Below are 21,803 nucleotides of genomic sequence, written 5' to 3'. Positions count from 1 at the left end.
GGGTTTAGGATTTTGGTACAGGGGGGTCTAAAGAAGTAAGATGGAGGAATTGGGGCGTGTCCTGTCCTTCTTCTTCTTCTTCTTGGCCTCCATCTTCTGTGGTGGTGGTGGCACTTGGGGATTGGTTATTACTAAAAGTGCACCGGTTAATAAGAGTAGAAAGTATTGGAGAAAAATGATAAATATTGTACACGTAACTTAGGGTATAAAGATAAGTGACCGCCCGGGGGCTTGGGGAGTGTGCCCATGGCTGACTTGCTGTGCAGACCTCTGTCGGGCTGAAAGAAAATCTTTTAGATAAACAATTAATAAATACCAAGACCGAGACAAGATCAGAAGTCTCTCCTCGTCCTTTGAAGCGTCGGCTCTCCAAGGCCATCCCTGAGAATTCCAGAACACCTAAACAGCAACACAGAAAACCTTACAAGGTAGTGAAACAGAAGGTAATCTACCTGGGGTAAGAAGTGAGTGCTGAGCAGCAGACTTTAAGGCGGGGAAGCCATATGCCAAACCCTGAAACCCCAGACAACGAAGGAGCTCCGAACCTTCTTAGGCATGGCAGGGTGGTGCCAGCTGTGGGTTTATAATTATGGACTGTTCGCCAGACCCCTCTATGCTCTTATTGCCAATGGAAACTGAGATCTCCAGTGGACAAAAGACACCACACGGGCCTTTCGCCAGCTACAGAGAGTGCCCTCATGTCGGCTCCAGCTTTGAAACTTCCAGATGTAAGTAAACCATTCTTTCTATTTTTCCACGCAAGGAATTGCCCAGGGAATACTGGCTCAGGACTTGGACCCTTACTGAAGGGTAGTTGCTTACTTCTCTAAGCAACTAGATGCAACAGCCAAAGGATGGCCAGGTTGCCTAAGAGCTGTAGCAGCAGTTGTGCTGAATATTCAAGAGGCATGCAAGTTTACCCTGGGACAAAAATGACTGTGCTAATGTCCCACACAGTGTCCGCAGCACTGGAAGTAAAGGGTGGCCACTGGCTCTCACCACAGAGGTTTCTGAAATGCCAGGCCATCATGGTAGAGCAAGACGATGTAGAGATAGTGGTGACTAATATTGTCAACCCAGCTTCTTTTCTCAGTGGACACCATAGTTGCCTAGAGACCACCGAAGCTACCTACTCCTGCTGCCCAGGCTTAAGGGACACTCCTCCGGACTATGCAGAGACCTGGTTCACTGACAGGAAAGCGACATTGCAAAGTTCACAGTGACTACCTGCAGAGAGGTAATAGAGTCTGGACCCTTACCAACAGGGACCTCTGCGCAGAAGGCTGAGATAATTGCCCCGACCCGTGCCCTGGAAAGGGCAAAAGGGAGGAGAATAACCATCTACACAGACCCAAGGAATGCATTTGGAGTCATACATGCACATGGAGCCATCTGGAAAGAGAGGGGACTGCTGACCTCACAGGGAAAGAAGAGACAATCCAGCTGCTGGAAGCAGTTCAGCTACCTGAAAAGGCATATTAAGGCACACTAGAGAGTGAGCTTAAAATTGGAGGAAAGAAATGAGCTGGCGGACGGAGAGGCAAAGAAAGCAGCAAAGGGTGAGGTACAGATTTTCCTCGAAGGTAAGCCATAATACAATAATACTAACCAAAAGAGACGTACAACTGCAAGGGGTGGGCTACCATTGAAAGAGAGCTAGGAATCCCTTCCCATTTTCGTGGTTACTAGTGAAGGAAGGGCACTAGAAAACACACTAGGGCCTAACTACTTAGAAGCCTTTTATAGAGTGTGGCTCCTTTTTCGAGATGACCAAGGCTGCGAGTGATACAGAGTGCATTACACAAATCTGATTGAAACAATCGTTGTATCGTTGTCAGGAATTTATATGCCACTATCACTCAGGTAAGCCAACAATGTGATCCTTGCCTCCAGACTAACCCCAAAATATGCCCCCGGCCAAAACTCGGTCAGACTGGGAGAGGCCATGGGCCTGTACAGCAGTGGCAAATTAACTTTTCAGAACTCCCAAGGAAAGGGGGGTATCAGTATTTACTGGTATTGATAGATACATTTTCAGGGTGGCCAGAAACATTCCCCACCAGAACTGTCAAAGCTCAAGAGGTGACCAGATTATTTTTATAAGGAATAATACCACGCTTCAGAGTTCCAGCCACGATATCCTCAGATAAAGAATCACATTTCATTTCCAAAATAGTGCAACAGATTAGTAGCCATCTGGGCACAGATTAGGAACTTCACACCCCATACCACCCCCAATCAAGCAACCAGGTGGAGAGAATGAATCATTTGATTAAGCAGCAAATCATAAGACTGGGGCAAGAAGTTAATCTACCCTAGCCCAAGCTCTTCCACTAGCAATATTGCAAATTCAAACTAAAACCTTGAGCTAAAGGAATGCTGAGTCCTTTTGGAATGCCTTATAGAAGACCATATAGAACACAAAGGGAATGTCCAGAATGTCCACCTACATGGTGGAATTAAGCAAACAGCTCAGAGTAATTGAGAAACATGTGGCTGGAACTCGGAGCAGGGAGTTAGATAGCCTGGGGATGATGTATATGTTAAGTCTCTTACAGAGAAGACTTCGGAACCACAGTGGGAGAGACCACTGCAAGTACTTCTCACCACCTTCACTGCAATCAAAAACAAGGAGCAGAATGCCTGGATCCATCACTCTCGGGTGAAGAAGGCCCAGAAACCCCTTCAGGAGTGATGCCAGGAGACAATGAACTGAGATTAAAACTTACTCGGGCAAAATGAGTATATTGCGGTCAGGAGTAGCTCATATTTTAGTTTGTAGAATTGTATTGTGTGTAATCATAACTGAAGTTTCAGAACTTGAGAGTACCTCTGTTCAAAGTAATGCTAAATGGCCTTGGTCCCTGGCATTTAATCAGTATACTGGATCCATAGGAAAACCTTCTGAGATAAAAGATTGAAACATATCTACTGTAGTAATCCACGAGAATCAGATATGTGAGGAGCAAGAATGGCAAGAACAGGAACTGTGGACTCTTCAAGGAATCAGAGGAGAAGAAATCAAAGTAGGGTGCCAGGTCATCAATAGGGTAGCTTATGAGAGACCAGATGTAATTAGTGTCTGAACCTCCCCTGGTGTATATGAACACCAGGAAGTCTGTGATAACCTAAGTGAATCAGACTGTTGGTGTAATTTCACCTTGATACAGCCTGTAGAAGTGACCTGCCTTTGAGCTCAAATTAATATCAGACTTTCATTTGAATTCAAAGTGGATGTGACTGAACAACAGCTATTATTCAATCCAGAATGGTCTCTCAAATGTGTGGAGTTGATAATGCAAATTAACATCTCAAAAATCCAACCAGCCTGCTCCTCCTTCCTAAAAACTCCCTTTGAGGGCTGGACACTGCACTTTTTACCACAGCAGGGCCTTATACACCCCATACTAGTTCAGACTAAAACAGGCATATCTCAGGAGCAGAACAAGAAAGGAAGGAGCCAGCTCTCCTGGTGCCTAAAACCAGGAACACCAAGAAATCAGTTTCCTTAGGTCATTTTCCAAGCCGGTTGGCTGAACACTCAGGCAATGACTGGTAAAGGGTGCTGAACTGCAGGTGGTAAATTAACCCAAGCAAGAAAGGTGATTTTCTTTATTTATAGCTATCCCTTTTCCTACTGAGATTTGGATCAGTGATTGTCCCAGTCTGAGGCAGTTGGATTCTGCTTAAAAGAGGTAGAGAGAGACCCCCCTCAGAGCTCAGCAGCAGGCTGTAAGATTTTGAGCATCACTTTTGTGCTGAGTGTTTCAAGTAGCAGAAACCTGATCCCAGTTTCTTCTGAGGCACTGCAATGAATTTAGGCTCTTCTCTCAGACTTCCCCTTCATTATTTACTTGAGGCTTGGACCTGAAGCTAGGGGCAAGGTGGGTGAAGTTTCGTAGACCAAGAGAGACATTCCTGTTTGCCACACATCTGGGAAATCAGGTGCTCTGGAGGGGGAAGGAGATTCCTGAGGTCTCTACATTTCAGAACAAACATGTGCCTCAAATATGACCTAAACCTCTGTCAGATACACTTGTGAAGTGTGTCTGAATTTGCAGTGTGAGCCAGCACATCCCTCTGGCAGGGAGGGATGGTCATAAACAGAAAGCAGTTCCTGTTCCCCATAACAAACATCTAACTGGCATATTAGGGACAAGATTAGGAGTTTTAAATGGAATTGATTCAGAAATACTGGTGAATAAACTGGCCACTGCAGCAGGTAGCCTAACAAAATTGAAGCAGCCTTTATAGTAATCTCTATTGGCATTAGGAACTAGCCAGTGACAGATTTCAAAAGTACTGCCAAAGTAAGGAAGTATGAAAAGGCCGGGGACCAAGACCACAAGTTGATAGTAGAAACACTTAGTATAGTACAAGATAATGGGTCTTTAACTTTCAATTGTATACAAGCACAGTTATGGATACAAGCAACAGCAGCTCTGATCATATGGGAAAGGGGCGAAGGTAATTTTCCAGCTAAAATTCAAGAAATTGTGTGGGATAATGCAATTGATATTGAAAGGAAGTTTCAATCCTGGCAGACTATGGTGAATTTCACCTATGATCCTGTTTCTAATGTGGCAACTGCCTTTGTGCTTACCATACATAATGCCACTGTTTATGTTGTCCATCCCATCATTGCTCTAGGATCAAACCATGAAAAAACAATATTCTATCCTTCAGAACATAGAGTATGGGCACGAAAGATGAATGGAAAGTGGCAGACAGTAAACTTAGAATCCTGCATTACTAGAGAACAGATGGGAATCATTTGCGAAAGCAATACTATTAACGCTCAGGATGTGTGTTTGGACACTGAACAGAGTATTTGTCCCTTCAAAGTCCATCCAGTCACTGACCAGAAAACTGTGCTCGTATATACTGGAAAAGGGTGTATGCTTGAGAACTGCTTGTGCTGCTGTAAAAATTGATAGCAATGATGTTATTCTGTCTAGTAGAAACCATTCTAATCTCTGTATATGTAATTTTGTTAAGATTATTGGATGTGATCTTTGGGTGGTCACCAACTGCAAATAGAATCTTTAATAAGTTGTGTCACCCCATTGTAGTCTTACTAATATTAGTTGGGATAAGTTTAGGACTATCTATTATATTGTTAATTTGGTACTGGAGAATGCTACAACAAATAGCTGTACTAACATCTTTGTCAAAAGCACACGGTGAAGCACTAAAAGACACTTACTGTTGTGAAAGTTTTCATTAAGTAAAAGAATTTACTTATTTCCTAGGAAAGGGGGGAATGAGACAGAGTGGAGATCCATTCTGAATTAGGTGAAGTGCCTGGAAGAGGTGAGAGGTCTGTAGGGCCAAAGCTGAAAGAAAAGCCGCATTCCGGAGACAGCAAGGAGACAGAGAAAGAAAAACAGAAATTACCGCAAGGTCGATCTGCCCCAGACCTAGGAATTCCTCTGATAAAGAAGAACTAGTGCTAAATGTCACGCGGAATGAATATGTATGAACTTATTGTGAAACTGTATGCATATGCATTTGGGAGGGGGATAAAAGACGACCTGAGGTCTTCAGAGGTACACATGCCTTGTTGGGGGACTTGCGTCCGGTGCGTGTCGTAAAATAAACATACCGGGCTTTACAACATTTATAAAGTTGTGAGGTTTCTTCTTTTATCCGCAAAACAGTATAGGGATGTTCCCAAGGAAAAAGCTGTGAAAGCAGCCATGTTGTGGAAGCTTTGCGCTCGTCTTGCGTAGTCCTTCACAGCTGCTGTGTTCTTGGAACTCAGGGCTTCCTGGTTAAAAAATCACTAACCCTCAGCCGAGGAAGGTAAATCAGCCTATGGTTCGGGATGGTCTCATGGAAGTAGCAGCGGAGGCAGCCAAGTTTTGTCACTTTTGCACTCCCCTTGGGATGCCTTTCACAGCTGCAGTGTGCCTGGAGCTCAGGGCTTCCTAGTTTTAAAAATCCTAGCCCTAGGCCTAAGCCTAACACTAACCCTAGGAAGGTAAGTCAGCCTGGTATTAGGGTTGTTCCCAAGGAAAAAGCTGTGAAAGCAGCCATGTTGTAGCACTTTTGTGCTCTCTTTGGGATGCCTTTTGCAGCTGCAGTGTGCTTGGAGATCAGAGCTTCTTCATTTTAAAAATCGGAATCCTACGACTATCCCTTAGGCTAACCCTAGGAAGGTAAATCAGGCTGGGATTTGGGATGTTCCCAAGGAAAAAGCACTGGAGGAGCAAGTTGAGGCAATTTTGCGCTGCCCTAGGGAAGCCTTTTGCAGTTGCAGTGGGCCTGGACCTCCGAGCTTACTCATTTACAAAACCCTTCCCCTATCCCGCACTGGAGGCAGGTAAATCAGCCTAGGTATAGGGATGTTCCCAAGGAAAAAGAGGTAGAGTCAGCCATGTTGTGGCTCTGTTGCGCTCCTCTTGGGTAGTCCTTTGCAGCTGTTGTGTTCTTGGAACTAAGGTCGTCCGGGTTTAAAATACACTAAAGCTAGGCATAACTCAAACTTTAACCCTAGGAAGGTACATGAGCCTATGATTTGGGATGGTCTCATGGAAATAGCAGCGGAGGCAGCAAAGTTGTGTCACTTTTGCGCTCCCCTGGGGATGCTTTTTATAACTGCAGTGTGCCTGGAGCTCAGGGCTTCCTAGTTTAAAAAACCATGTCCCTAGCTGAGACTGGAGGCAGGCAATTCAGCCTAGGGTTAGCAATGGTGCCAATGAAAACGTGTGGAGGCAGCCATGTTGTGGCTTTGTTGCACTCCCCTTGGGATGCCTTTGGCAGCTGCAATGTGCCTGGAGCTCAGGGCTTCCTGGTTTTAGAAACCCTAACCATAGCCCTAAATAGAGGCATATAAATCAGCCTAGGTATAGGGATGGTGCCCAGGAAAAAGCGGTGGAGGCAGCCATGTTGCGCCACTTTTGCGCTCCCCTTGGGATACCTTTCGCAGCTGTGCAGTGTTCCTGGAGCTCAGGGCCTCTTGCTTTAAAAAGCCTATCTCTAACCCTAACTGGAGGCATGTAAATAAGCCTAGGGGTAGGCATGGTCCCAGGGCAAAAGCTGTGGAGGCAGGCATGTTGTGGCACTTTTGCGCTCCCATTGGGATGCCTTTGGCAGCTGCACTGTACCTCGAACTCAAGGCTTCCTGGTTTAAAAAACCCTAAACCTAGGCGTATTCCTTACCCTAACCCAAGGCAGATAAATGTGACTCTGTATAGGCATTGTGCCAAGGAAAAAGCTGTGAAAGCAGCCATGTTGTGGCACTTTTGCGCTCGTCTTGCGTCGTCCTTCGCAGATGCTCTGTTCTTGGAACTCAGAGCTTTCTGGTTAAAATAACACTCAACCTAGGTGAAACTCTAACCCTAACCCTAGGAAGGTAAATCAGCCTATGATTCAGGATGATCTCATGAGAACAGCAGTGGAGGCAGCCAAGCTGTTTCACTTTTGCGCTCCCCTTGGCATGTCTTTCACAGCTGCAGTGTGCCTGGAGCTAAGGGCTTCCTAGTTTAAAAAATCCTAGCCCAAAGCCTTAGCCTAACAAAAACCCTAGGAAGGTAAATCAGCTTGTATTAGGGTTCTTCCCAAGGAAAATGCATTGAAAGCAGCCATGTTGTGGCACTTTTGCGCTCTCTTTGGGATGCCTTTCGCAGCTGCAGTAAGCCTGGAACTCAGGGCTTCCTGGTTAAAGAAATCCAAGCCCTAGGCTGAACCCTAACCCTAACCCTAGGCAGAGAAATCAGCCTAGGTATAGGGATGGTGCCAAGGAAAAAGCGCTGTGAAAGTAGCCATGTTGTTGCGCTTTTGAGCTCGCCTTGGGATGCCTTTCGTAGCTCTGCAGTGTTCCTGGAGTTCAGGGCCTCTTGCTTTAAAAAGCCTATCTCTAACCCTAACTGGAGGCATGTAAATAAGCCTAGGGGTAGGCATGGTCCCAGGGCAAAAGCTGTGGAGGCAGGCATGTTGTGGCACTTTTGCGCTCCCATTGGGATGCCTTTGGCAGCTGCACTGTACCTCGAACTCAAGGCTTCCTGGTTTAAAAAACCCTAAACCTAGGCGTATTCCTTACCCTAACCCAAGGCAGATAAATGTGACTCTGTATAGGCATTGTGCCAAGGAAAATATGGTGGAGGCATGCATCTTGTAGCACTTTTGCTCTCTCCCTTGGGTGCCTTTCACAGCTGCCATGTTCCTGGAGCTCAGGGCTTCCCGGTTTAAAAAACCCTTACCCTAGACCTAATTGGAGGCAGGCAAATCAGCCTTGGTATAGGGATGGTGCCAAGGAAAAAGCTGTGAAAGCTGACATGTTGTTGCACTTTTCCACTCCCCTTGGCATGCCTTTCACAGGTGCAGTGTGCCTGGAGCTCATCGCTTCCTGGTTTAAAAAACCATGTCCCTAGCTGAGACTGGAGGCAGGTAATTCAGCCCAGGGTTAGCAATGGTGCCAATGAAAACGTGTGGAGGCAGCCATTTTCTGGAGCTTTCGTGCTCCCCTTGGGATGCCTTTGGTAGCTGCCGTGTGCCTGGAGCTCAGAGCTTGCTGGTTTAAAAAGCTCTAAACCTAGGCGTAACCCTAACTCTTACACTGGTCATTTAAATCAGCCTAGGTTTAGGAATGGTTCCAAGGATAAAACTGTGGAGACAGCCATGTTGTGGCACATTTGTGCTCCCCGTAGGATGCTTTTGGCAGCTGCAGTGCCCCTAGGACTCAGGGTTTCCTTTTTTAAAAAATCCTATCCCAAGGGTGAACCCTGACCCTAGGCAGATAAATCAGCCTAGGTATAGGGATGTTCCCAAGGAAAAAAGCGCAGGAGGGAGCATGTTGAGGCAATTTTTCGTTGCCCTTGGGAAGCCTTTGGCAGCTGCACTGGGTCTGGAGCTCAGGGTTTACTGATTTAAAATCCCTATCCCTTGGCGTGACCATAGCCGCAACTGGAGGCAAGTAAATCAGCCTAGGGTCCATGATGGTCCCAAGGAAAAAGCGCTGAAGGCAGCCATGTTGTGTCACTTTTGCGCTCCCCTTGGGATGCCTTTGGCAGCTGCACTGTGCCTGGAGCTCAAGGCTTCCTGGTTTAAAAAACCCTATACCTTGGCATATTTCTTACCCTAACCCTAGGCAGATAAATCAGCCTAGGTATAGGGATGATGCCAAGGAAAAAGCGCTGTGAAAGCAGCCCTGTTGTTGCACTTTTGAGCTCCCCTTGGGATGTGTTTCGCAGCTGCCGTTTGCCTGGAGCTCAGGGCTTCCCGTTTACAAAACCCTCATGCTAACCCATGACCCTCCTTAAAGGTGGCCCTAATTGTGAATATTTATCCTTTAAATGAACTCTAGTCCAAGATGGTTTCCCCCATGCGCTCATGTGGTGGTTTTCCAGGATTGCGGCAGTCACGTAGTATTGTGCAAAATGGCAGAGCCCTGCGTGGTCATGTGACATGGGGCACGATGGCGTTTGCTGACTGAAAATGTCACTTCTGGCAAAATGGCGGCTCTTGGGTTGGGTGCTTGTGCATGGTTCAGGTGGTGTGCAGGGGAAGGGGGTGGTTTCTAGGGGTGGGGTCTTGGGTATGGGGTGGTGTGTATGGGTGGGGGCTCACTGTATAGGGGTGGCTAGTGATCAGGGCTTATTCGTGGCACCTGGGTGGGGGGTACTAATTAGGGGGTTGGGTCCTATACACAAAAAGAAGAAAAACTATATGTCTTGTGCAGCAGTAGAAAATTTCAGGCTTCCAGGGAGTAAATGGTTTGGGTTTTTAATTCCTTTTTTTTTTTTTTTCCTTTACTCCCAGGGAGCCTGAAAATTTCTACTGCTGCTTTTTTAAACTAAAGCTAGAAAGGAAAACAAAGTGAGAAATAGAAGAAGAAAGAGAAGAGAGACAGACAGACAGACAGAGATAGAGAGAAGAAAGAGAAGAGAGGAAAGTAAGAGAAGAGACAGAAAAAGGAGAAGAGAGAGAGAAGACAGACAAGAGAGAAAAGACAGAGGAAAGACAGAAAAGAAAGAGAGACAAAAGAAAGAGACAGAGAGGAGAGAGAGAGAAAAGAAAAATACAGACAAGAGAGAGACAGAAAAGACAGAGAGAAGAGAGAGAGAAAAGAAAGAGGGAGAAGAAAGAAGAGAGAGACAGAAAAGAAGACAGAGACAGAAAGAGAAAAAAAGACAGAGACACAGAAGAAAAGACAGAGAAAAAAGAAAACAGAGAAAAAAAGAAGACAGAGAGACAGAGGAGAAGAAAACACAGAGATAGAAACCAAGACAGAGACAAAAAGAAAATGAGAGTGGGAAAACTGAAGGACAGGAGTTAGAGGGAAAAAAAAGTGGTCAGGATTAGTGTTAAAGTGAAAACTCAGGGTAGAGTGAAGAAGGAAAAGACTAACAGCAAAAAAAGACAAACCCAGGAAAAGGGTAACACAGAGAGTAAAAGAAGCAAGAAGAGCAAGGTTGAAAGTTATTTCTTTTTCTTTATAAGGTGCAAAGTATAGACAAAAGAGAGCAAAATAAATACAGTCAGACAGAAAGATGGAAATGGACAAATAAGAAAAGGAAGGGGATGGAAACACAGTTACAGAAGCAGAGACACAGTGTCAGAAAGAGTGAGAAACAGAAACAAAAGGTTAGAGACAGATGGAAGTTAGAAATAGACAAGGAAAGTGAGGAGCAACAGGAAGAAATACAGTGGAAAGAAATTACAAAACCACACCAAAAACAACACAGGAGCCACGGTGGGGGTAGGGAAGGGCAGAGGGTATCTTTATTAGTGGGGATTTTACTTTATTAAATGAATGTTTTTATTTATGCATCAGCAAAATACATGGAAACAGTATATACAAATGTAAATGTAGATACAAGCCATACACACACTGGTAAAAGTCTAATTTACATACAGAGCAATACACATATTAACACAAAGGGATAACCTTTTTCTATTTCCATTACATGTTAATTTATGGTTACAGGAAACCCAAAACAACAAAAGCACAGAGACAACAACACTCACCTACCACACACACTCCCTTCAGATGGCACACAAACTCAGCAGCCCTCTCATCACAACTGCTAAATTACACCCCAGCAATCATTGATCCTCAGGAACATGGTTCCCGGGAGCCTCAAAAAAAAATCCTCCTGCCTGACGAAAACCCCGGTCCCTGGACAGTCTGTGCCCAGACTTTGGCGATGAACGTTGCCTCGCAGACCGACCGGGACCGAGGGAAAAAAAACCCAGCCAGGGGGAAAAAAAAAAAAAAAAAGGCTGGGGATTTTTTATTCTAAATTTAAAAATTAGTTGAAAACCCTGAAAAGCAAAAGTCACACAGACAAGGTTAAATCCAGTCAGCATGTGCTCACACATGCAGAGACGAGCAGACAGACAGACACAGTCACAGGCTCTCACACATGCTCACACACTCTTCCCACTTACACACTCACTGCGGCCCTTACCTGAGATGCTGAAGAACATACTTCGACAAATCTTCTGGCTGCTGCTCCCTGACGTCAAATGGTAGATTGGGGAAATCGGTACCCTCAGGGACCTGTGAGACAACAGGAAGTGGTCAACGAGGGGCTATCTGACAGCCAGGACTTGTCCGCGCTCTGGACCAATAAATTTTCTACCCAAAATGCCACAAAAGACAGATGAACAGGAAAACTTCTATAACTGTTCTACCTAACTGTGACTACGTGCCAGGGCAGGGCAGCTCTGACCATAAGTGGTACAACGTAAGTACACACAATATAAGCTAACACATACAGTGCAAGTGTACATAGACTGTAAGTACACACAATATAAGGCGACATGCTTACATGCAGTGTAAGTACAGACAATATAAGGCGATGCACTTACATACAGTATAAGTACATACAGTATAAGCCAACACAAGTACATACAGTATAAGCCAACATAGGTACATGCAATGTAAGTACATACAGTATAAGCCAACACAGCTACATACAATATAAGCCAACATAGGTACATGCAATGTAAGTACATACAGTATAAGCCAACATAGGTACATACAATGTAAGTACATAGAGTATAAGCCAGCATAGGTACACACAATATAGGTAGATACAATATAAGCCAACATAGGTACATACAATGTAAGTACAAAGAGTATAAGCCAGCATAGGTACACACAATATAGGTAGATACAATATAAGCCAACATAGATACATACAATATAAACCAGGACTTAAGATAACTCTCTGGAAGATGAATTCTTGAGGCCTATACCCTTTGAGAAGATGGAACCCATAGAACTACTGCAATCACGTCAGGAGGGTGTAAGATGCTCTCTCTAGAAGTCCAAGAGAATGGTGTGGGTAAAAAGGCACTACCAAAGCTGGTAGTGAGAAGGAAGACGGATGAGAACATCTTCTGTAATCCTTCCTGGCTCAAAGACTAAAAATATAAAGATGCCGGAATAAGGCAGATCCAGAAAGGAACGTGAGTAGAATATGGGCGATATGGCACAGAATAGTGCCAACAAAGCGTCAAGATGTAACAAAGGCCTATGACATGGAAGACAAGGGACACAGACTACATAACACAGACACGGATGACATAACATAGACACAGATGACATAACACAGAGAAAAGTGGCACCTTTCCCCTGAGGGATCTGAGATTGCTAGCGCAAGATGAGCCAGAGGCTGATGATGCCAAAAGAAAGGAAGCCCCATGACTACGGCATGTGATGATGAAATGTAGCTCGCTAAAAGAAGTTAGTGTCAAAGCAGTTAGGAAGGTGCTCGAGAGGCTCGGCAAGGCTAGAGAAGGAAGCGGACTGCCGGGTGACCGTGGCTGTATCTCCGGACCTGAAGGTGAGCTCCTTGGGGGAAAGAGCCATGACGATGCCGAGTCGAGGAAGGCTGAGAACGCAAAGTTCACGAGACTGCGGAAAGGGGTCGGAACTGCCGTGCCCGGCAAAGGCTCTGGTGAGGCTGAGGAGAAACCCTCTCTCTTTACTTCCAGAGCGCCCATCCTGCTACAGACCTCTCCGCTAAGCTGACATGAAACTGCCCCCTGTGACAGTAAAGGTTTTTCCCCTTCTCCCGACCGCTGGCCCCAACACTTAGCTTTTGGAGGAGGAGCGGACAAAATCCATCCTCGGTTGGACATGGATGTTGAGATGTTCTCAATGTGTGTGCTTCGGTGCTGCCGCTTCCAAGCTTTGGCTAAGAGCCTCCTCAGGGTACCTAAGAAAAAACAGAAAAGGTGACTATTGCCCTCAAAAAGAGTAATCCCCGGGATTCCTCCGCACCCCTGCCCCAGCTCACCTCAAATCTTGATTTGACTCTGGAGGGTGCCCAGAAGGTACCTGCAAAAAGAAAAGAGACACGCTTAGCATGCTGCTGCGTAACACTCACCTAGGAGTCAGCCTGCCTATACCCCGACTCACCTGCCCTCCTCGGTTCCTGGGCATGCCTAAGGCAGTGACAGCACCTGCAAGGACACAAAGCAGAAAAGCATGCTGAGATACTGTGAAAACAGAGCCTCCCTACTGTGACAAGTGTGCCACACTGATACCTTAAGCTTGCACCCACCTGGCATGGGCATGCTCGGCCAGGATAGATCGCAAGTGGACCACCTAAAATTAAAAAAAAAACAAGAGGAGATACTTAGAACTGAACCAGAAACTGAGACCTCAACAATAAAACTGCTTCTGTGCACTACTCAATGCTCAACTTGCCCGCTGGCCTTGACTGCTGCTCTCTGCCTGGACTTCCTAAAAAGAGTGACAAAGAACACTGCTGTAACAGCCATCATTTCTGCTTCCTCTACCGAGGAAAACAGTGACTGACCTGCTTGGGGGAATCCCGTCACCCGGGATGAGGGCTCTGCCCAGTTTTTATCCTTCTGCATCTGAAAGAAAGTTAGGACAAAAGTCAAAGGGCTGCAGAATAGCTTAACAGCTCCACAAATCTTGTGTCCATCAACAAATCCCATAGAGAGTCTAAATACAGCCCACATTACAAATTCCAAGTCCCCAGGACTGCTCCTATTGCACCAGGCTATGGGGCAGGGCAGAGCAGCTCCGGCACAAATGTGTGCTGACACCCGTGACACAGGACAGGATGTGACAGACAATGGGGAAACAACAGGAACAGAAACCTCTAGGCAAGGAAAATGGCTGCAAGGACTGAGAGAATGCAAAAGAAGATGACCGAGCTGAGACCGATGGTGAGCCAATGAGGCTCAGAGAACCCTGGAGAAAGAAGATGCTAACCGAATTATTTAGTCCAAGGACTGCAAAGATGGATGCCCAGGAATCCTATGGTCAGAATCCTCTACCCAACCTCATATTATTACAAGTCCTAATCCACCATAATGGATCCAGGTGGGGCATAGCTGTCCATACAGCTCAGAACAAGACCTGACAAGACACCTGACTGGATGCTTCCAAAGAGAGAGCTTTTGACTGGGGAGCTCAGACAAGTATCAGAATGATAACTATGGCCTGGGTGTCAGGCCAGGGAAGGCAGAAATCACAGATGCTAAGAATGATGCCAAGGTTTCTGACAGGCCCCTCAAAGGGCTAGGGTAAAAGACAGGAGATACACAAACAACACATAATGCACAATAGACAAGTGACACAAGACACACCAGGACTGCTCTGCCCCGCTGCCTACCTCAGCACTGTGACCAAAAGTGACACTTGGCTTTTATGGGGCCTAAGGGGCCACGGCTTGGCTACCCTCATCTCCAGAGCCAACTCAAACCCCTTGCCCAGGGAGTCCTGACCCAGCACCCTGCTTTCATCCCCTCTGTGGGTCATAGCTCTCTACTTACCTCTCGGACATCTGGTGATGCTGGTCTGTATCAGGTGCAAAGGAGGGCCGCCTCGCCAGCTGGGGAGTTCCTGCTGGCACCGGGCTGTTGTCTCTCAGACAGATTAAAGAAAACTAAACATCAGTGCCTGATCTTGGCACCACATCAGCAAAAACCCCACAAGTCTGCTACTCACCATTCTCCTAACAATGGCCCAGCTCCTCAAGTCGCACGCTTCAGCCGTGCTCAGATGCCGATGCCGTTGTCATGGAGTACGCCTGGGTGAAGAGGACAGGAGATGATATGGCATTGCTGAAAACTGAGTGGACCCTCGCTTCTCCTCCCTACTTCCCTGACTCACCGCAACTCCTCGGCAGTTCCTGACGGCTACCTGGAAGACGGGGCTCGCAAGGGCGGCAAACACGGTCTGTCATCTGGTTGGGGATGGGAGCTTGACATGCTCAGAGTGGATTGCCTAGGGCACAAAATGAGAATGGAGACTTGGACTTGCCCCAGGAATTGAGACCTCAGCAACAAAGGCTACTGGTCACTGCTCACCTTGCCTTCTTCAACTTGACTGCTGAGATCCAGCTATGCTTCCTAAAAACAAAGACAAAGAGCAGTGCTGTAACAGGGTCACACTTGACAAACGCCCTGCACAGACAAATGGTGACTGACCTGATTGTGGGAACCCCCTCACACAGGATGGGGTGCTCATCCATGGATGCAATGCATCTGCACCTGAAAGAAATTTAGAACACATGTCAAACACCTGCAGGATAACTCAAAAGCTGCAAACACCTTATACCAATCTATCATCTAGAGTCCAAGTACACCCCACATTACAAATTTAAACCCCACAAGGTTTGTCCTATTACACCAGGCTATGCAGCAGGCCAGACCAGCTCCGGCACAAATATGTGCAGACACCCGTGACACAGGACAGACAGGACGTGACAAACAATGGGCACAAGACACAGACAGAAATCTCTTGGCAAGGAAAATGGCTGCAAGGACTGAGAGAATGCAAAAGGAGATGACCGAGCTGAGACCGATGGTGAGCTGATGAGGCTCAGAGAACCCTGAAGGAAGAAGATGCTAACTGAATGATTTATTCCAAGAACTGCAAAGATGGATGCCCGAGAATCCTACGGTCAGAATCCTCTACCTGCCCTCACATTCTTTCAAGTCCTAATCTGCCATAGTGGATCAGGTGGGGCATAGCTGCCCATACAGCTCAGAACAAGACCTGACAAGACACCTGACTGGATGCTTTCAAAGAGATAGCTTTTGACTGGGGAGCTCAGACAGGCATCAGAATGATAACTATGGCCTGGGTGCCAGGCCAAAGAATGCAGAGATCAAAGATGCTAAGAATGATGCCAGGATTTCTGACAGGCCCCTCAAAGGGCTAAGGTAAAAGACATGAGACACACAAACAACACATAATGCAAAATAGACAAGTGACACGAGACACACCGGGACTGCTCTGCCCTGCACACCTCAGCACTGGGATCAAAAAGACTTTGCTTTTATGGGGCCTAAGGGGCCACTTCATGAACACCCCCCACCTCCAAAGCGGACTCAAAAACCCCTCCCAGTAATTCCCAAACCAGCACCCTGCTTTCATCCCCTCTGTGGGTTGTAGCCCTCTACTTATCTCTCAGACATCTGGGGATGCTGGTCCATGTCAGGTGCAAAGAAAGGCCAACTCGTCAGCTGGGAAGGTCCTGCTGGCACCGGGCTGGTGTCTCTCAAACAGCTGTAGTAAAGAAAACCAAACATCAGTGCCTGATCCTGGCACCATATCAGCCAAAACCCCACCAGTCTGCTGCTCACCGTGCTACTAAGCAGACCTGGCACCTCCTAACCCTAACCCTCTGCCATGGATCTGCACCTGAAAGAAAGCTAGAACGTATGTCAAACACCACCAGGATAACTCACAAGCTGCAAACACCTTATGTCAATCTAGGAATAGCATCTAGAGGCAAAGTAAACCCCACATTACAAATTCCAACTCCCCAGGGCTTGTCCTATTGCAGCAGGCTATGCGGCAGGGCAGAACAGCTCTGGCACCAATGTTTGCAGACACCCATGACACAGAACGTGACAAACGGGGACATTAAACACGACACATTATGCTTGTGTTGAGGGCCTTGAGGGGAGAAGGCAAAAGGGACCCCAAAGACATACTAGGTAACACGGCACACCAGACAACACGACACAGGCCAGAGCTGTTCTGCACTGCCCACCTGAAAGCTGCCATCAAAAGTAGAGCGTCTCCCTTTAGCTGTCCTAAGACCCCCTTGTGGAGAAAATTTCTTTTCCCTCTGCTAACTTTTAAATCTGTCCCAATAACTCCCAACCCACTACCCTCCCATCTCCAGGCTGTGGCCCACAATTTATCTTTTGAATTATCGGTGATGGGAATCCACTTTGCACCTGATATGAGTCTGCCTCAGAGGGCCCTGTGATGGCCAGATAGCCTCTCAGTCAGCTACAATAAAGAAAACCAAAACCAAAGCATGAGTTCAGAGTTATGTGGGCCAAATCCCAGCAAGGGAACTACTTGCCCTCTCCTGATTGTGCCTGGCTCTTTCAGGCTCCAAGTTCATCCTGACTCCAAGGCTGTGGTCTTTATTAGGAGTGGCACCTGGATTTGAAAAAACCAAAGTTAAATGGCATTCCCATGAGTGCAGTGGATGACCTTGTGTGAGGAAGACATGAGAATGCCTCTGCTATGCTTCTGAAAAACCTGGTGTGAGGGAGCCCTCAAATAAACACCCTTTCTCACCCTGCGGCCTTCAAGCCCCCCCCCAAGAACTCTCAACTGGATTCCTGCTCACCCTCCCTTCTCCTACTCACAATCCTCAAGTCACCCGAAGCCTCAATCTCAAACATCTTCTTGGACACTGGGAAGATCGCTCTTGTGACAGAAGCAATCGGCTGAAAGAAGTAATGTAATTGACACCACCTGGAATCTCTGGAAGCTGCACTCCTCCTAAAAACAATTAAAAAACATAACAAAACCAGAAATTACAATTATGCTTTATCACCCCTACACACAAAACCCAAAATCACAAACTTAAATACTCCCTGTATTCCATGGTGTTTTCTTCACAGTATTTTCCAAGCCTCGGTTGCTTTAGATGCCCAGAAACACCTGCTGAAAACAAGCTGAGATGAGCTGAAAGAGCTTCTTCACTGAAATGAGAGGAGAGCTTTTACCCCAGCACATCCCACAGAGGGAATGAAGCCCCTTAGCCAAGGCTGGGGTTAATATACCCCTGATTGTGCCCGCCTCTCATTCCCATGATGCCTGGGAAAAGGAGGGGGCTAATCCCACTGGGCATAAAAGCCCTTAGAAGAGCTGCAGCAGTTTTGCTCCTCTGACTCAGATTCAAGGGGAGTAAAGGGCTTGTTTTAGAAGAAAACTCTTCAGAAAAACAACAGTGCTTTCTTTTTTCACAACGACTACTTGCAGCAGAAGAACAAAAAACTGGTAAGACATAAAACTTTGTATTAAGGTTACATAGCTGGATAGATTGGGTCATTTGCTGCTACCTTACATAATTATTATTTGGTGATTGCTAAGTAGAACATCAAGTATGACTAAGTAGAATGGAGAAGAATGATAATGACATAAATAGCCTAAGTCTCATTTGGACTTCTAATTAGGCCTATCTACATTAGAAAGAAAAATGAGAAGAAAAACCTCCTGGGCGGCTTATGTGTTAAGTACACTCCAGGCTCGCTCTTGTCTAAGATAGCTGGTCCAAAGGCACAGAAAAAAGTGGCCAGAAATTAATATTTAAATCCTAAAAATGCTGAAAAAGACAGAGCTTCCTTCCAGCGAACCTGTAAAAATTAGAAAGCAGGGCAGTTAGCTCTGCTGAAACTGATAAAATGGCAAATAAACCGATTCTACCCTATAATTTATTTTCCAAAAATATTGTGAAAAGAAGGGTTGTCCTCAATTTAAATCCCTCCAGCAATAAAAAACCAGAATTTTTTTCATCAATCAAAACCCTTAACAACGAGGGACAGCTGGGGAAGGTTTTCAGGAGGCACTTAAGACTCACAAAGCAACCTGACTTTGCGGTGGTGGCAGCTTGTGTCTGGGAGACATCTGGCTCGATGCACAATTTTCAGCAAGCAGCCAGCCACTCTGGGCCATAGACCTCTGAACACCAGTGTGTTCAGAAGGGCCTATAGGCCCTTTTCCCTATCAAAGAAAACTAACTACTCCAGGTTCAAGATGGCAGTTTGCAAGAGGCACTTAGCACTACCAAAGTACCTCGAGTTGTCACTGGTGCCAGCTTGGATCTGGGAGGCATATTTCACAAAATAGAATTTCAGCAGGCAGCACACCACTCAGGGCTACAGGCCCGTGAACACAAACACCGTCCCTTTTCCCTGCCGAACAAAACTCACCAGGCCAGGTTCGCAGGAAGCAGTTGGCACTGACTATGCAGCCTGATTTTGCAGTGGTGGCGGTGTGGGCTGGAGAGGCATCCTGTGCAATGCAAAATATCAGGAGCCAGACGGGCACTCATGGCACATGAGCCCTTGACAAAAATGCCAGCCCTTTTCCTAGGTAAACAAAACTAACCATTCCAGGTTCCTGGCGTCCCTTTGCAGGGGGCATTTGGTACTGTTAATGCGGCCTGAGTGTTCACTGGTGCCAGCTTGGGTCTGCAAGGCATCTGGTGCAATGCAGAATTTAAGGAGCCAGACAGCCACTACAGGCCACAGGCCCCCAAACACCAAAGCCAGCTCTTTTCCCTGGAAAGAAAACACAACAGACCAGGTTCCTGATGGAAGATTGCAGGAGTGCCTTAAGACGCTCAAACCAGCCTGACCTGCGAGTTGTGCCAGCTTAGGACCTGGAGGCATCCTGTGCAATAGGGAATTTCAAAAGGCAGCGGGACACTCCGGGCCTGAGGCACCTGAAAAAAAATGCTGACCCGTTGCCCTGGGAAAAAACACTGAACAGTCCAGGGTCCTGATGGCAGATTCCAGAAGACACTGGGCACTGTCAAATCAGCCTGACGTTGCGGTGGTGGCAGCTTGGGTCTGGGAGGCATCCTGTGCAGTGCAGAATTTCAGCAGACAGCGGGACACTAAGTGCCCCTGGGCCTTGGACACCAATGCCGCCCTTTACACAGGGAAGTGTAACTCAGCCGCCCAGGTTCCTGATGGCAGATGGCAGGAGACACGTGCTGTGTTCAAAGCAGCAGGAGTTGGAACTGGTGCAGGCTTGGGTCCTGGAGGCATATTTGGAAATGCAGAATTTCAGCAGACAGCCGGCCGCTAAGAGCCCCTAGGCCTCCTGAACACCAATGCCGCCCTTTACACAGGTAAGTGTAACTCACCAGCTCAGGTTCCTGATGGCAGACTGCTGGAACCACTTGGGACCCTCAAACCAGCCTGACTTTGAGGTGGTGGCAGCTTGGGTCCGGGAGGCATCCTGCACATTGCGGAATTTCAGCACACACCTGGCCACGCCGGGCAACAGGCTCCTGAACACTAGTGCTGACCCTTTTCCCAGGTAAGCAAAACTCTGCAGCCCAGGTTCGTGTGGCAGATTGCTGGAGGCACTTGGGACTCTCAAACCAGCCTGACCTTGTGGTGGTGGCAGCTTTGGTCCGGAAGGCATCCTGCACAACGCAGAACTTCAGCTGGCAGACAGCCGGCCACTCTGGGCCACAGGCCCCTGAACATGAGGGCTGACCCTTTTCTCAGGGGAACAAAACTCAGCATTCCAGGTTCCTGCTTTCAGATTGCTGGAGGCGCTTGGGACTCTCAAACGAGCTCGACACAGCACAGGCAGCAGATTGGATCCAGGAGGCATCCTGCGCAATGCAGAATTTCAGCAGGCCACTAAGGGCCCCTGGGCACAGGATACCAATGCCGCCCTTTACACAAGGAAGTGTAACTCACCAGCTCAGGTTTCTGATGGCAGGTTGCTGCAGCCATTTGTGACTCTCAAACCAGCCTGACTTTGTGGTGGTGGCAGCTTGGGTCCGGGAGGCATCCTGCTCAATGTGGAATTTTAGCAGACACCCGGCCATGCCAGGCAACAGGCTCCTGAACACTAGTGCTGACCCTTTTCCCAGGTAAGCAAAACTCTGCAGCCCAGGTTCGTGTGGAATATTGCTGGAGGTGCTTGGGACACTCAAACGAGCTCAACACAGCACAGGCGGCAGCTTGGGTCCGGGAGGCATCCTGCGCAATGCAGAATTTCAACAGGCAGCTGGCCACTAAGGGCCCCTGGGCACAGGATAAAAATGCCACCCTTTACACAGGTAAGTGTAACTCACCAGCTCAGGTTCCTGATGGCAGACTGCTGGGACCACTTGGGACCCTCAAACCTGCCTCACTTAAAGGTGGTGGCAGTGTAGGCGCGGGAGGCATCCTGTACAATGCAGAACTTCAGCAGGCAGACAGCCGGCCATGCCTGGCAACAGGCTCCTGAACACTAGTGCTGACCCTTTTCCCAGGTAAGCAAAACTCTGCAGCCCAGGTTCGTGTGGCAGATTACTGGAGGCGCTTGGGACCCTCAAACCTGCCTGACTTAAAGGTGGTGGCAGCTTGGGTCTGGGAGGCATCCTGCACAAGGCAGAATTTCAACAGGCCGCCAGCCACTAAGGGCCCCGGGGCACAGGATACCAATGCCACCCTTTACACCAGGAAGTGTAACTCACCAGCTCAGGTTTCTGATGGCAGGTTTCTGCAGCCATTTGTGACTCTCAAACCAGCCTGACTTTGTGGTGGTGGCAGCTTGTGTCCGGGAGGCATCCTGCGCAATGCAGAATTTCAGCAGGCGCCTGGCCACTACAGGCCACAGGCCCATGAACACTAGTGCTGACCCTTTTCCCAGGTAAGCAAAACTCTGCAGCCCAGGTTCCTTGCTGCAGATTGCTGGAGCCATTTGGGACCCTCAAACCAGCCTGACTTTGAGGTGGTGGCAGCTTGGGTCTGGGAGGCATCCTGTGCAGTGCAGAATTTCAGCAGACAGCGGGACACTAAGTGCCCCTGGGCCTTGGACACCAATG

At 47.4% G+C, this 21,803-nt stretch overlaps 1 protein-coding gene across 1 annotated transcript in view; it reads left to right on the top strand.

Annotated features, from left to right (window-relative positions):
• Positions 1–20,980: 20,980 nt before the first annotated feature.
• The window catches only part of LOC132086019 (protein arginine N-methyltransferase 5-like), a 29,807-nt gene continuing 28,984 nt past the window's right edge, over positions 20,981–21,803 (top strand). Inside the window, exon 1 of the mRNA XM_059491481.1 lies at positions 20,981–21,053. Within this exon, the coding sequence (XP_059347464.1) occupies positions 20,981–21,053 (73 nt within the window). The remainder of the gene's footprint in view (positions 21,054–21,803) is intronic.

This window comes from Ammospiza nelsoni, chromosome 35 (assembly GCF_027579445.1).
Source record: "Ammospiza nelsoni isolate bAmmNel1 chromosome 35, bAmmNel1.pri, whole genome shotgun sequence".
In the NCBI taxonomy this organism is placed as follows: domain Eukaryota; kingdom Metazoa; phylum Chordata; class Aves; order Passeriformes; family Passerellidae; genus Ammospiza; species Ammospiza nelsoni.
Note: the sequence above shows the minus strand (reverse complement) of the source record. Positions and strands in the feature narration are given on the sequence as shown.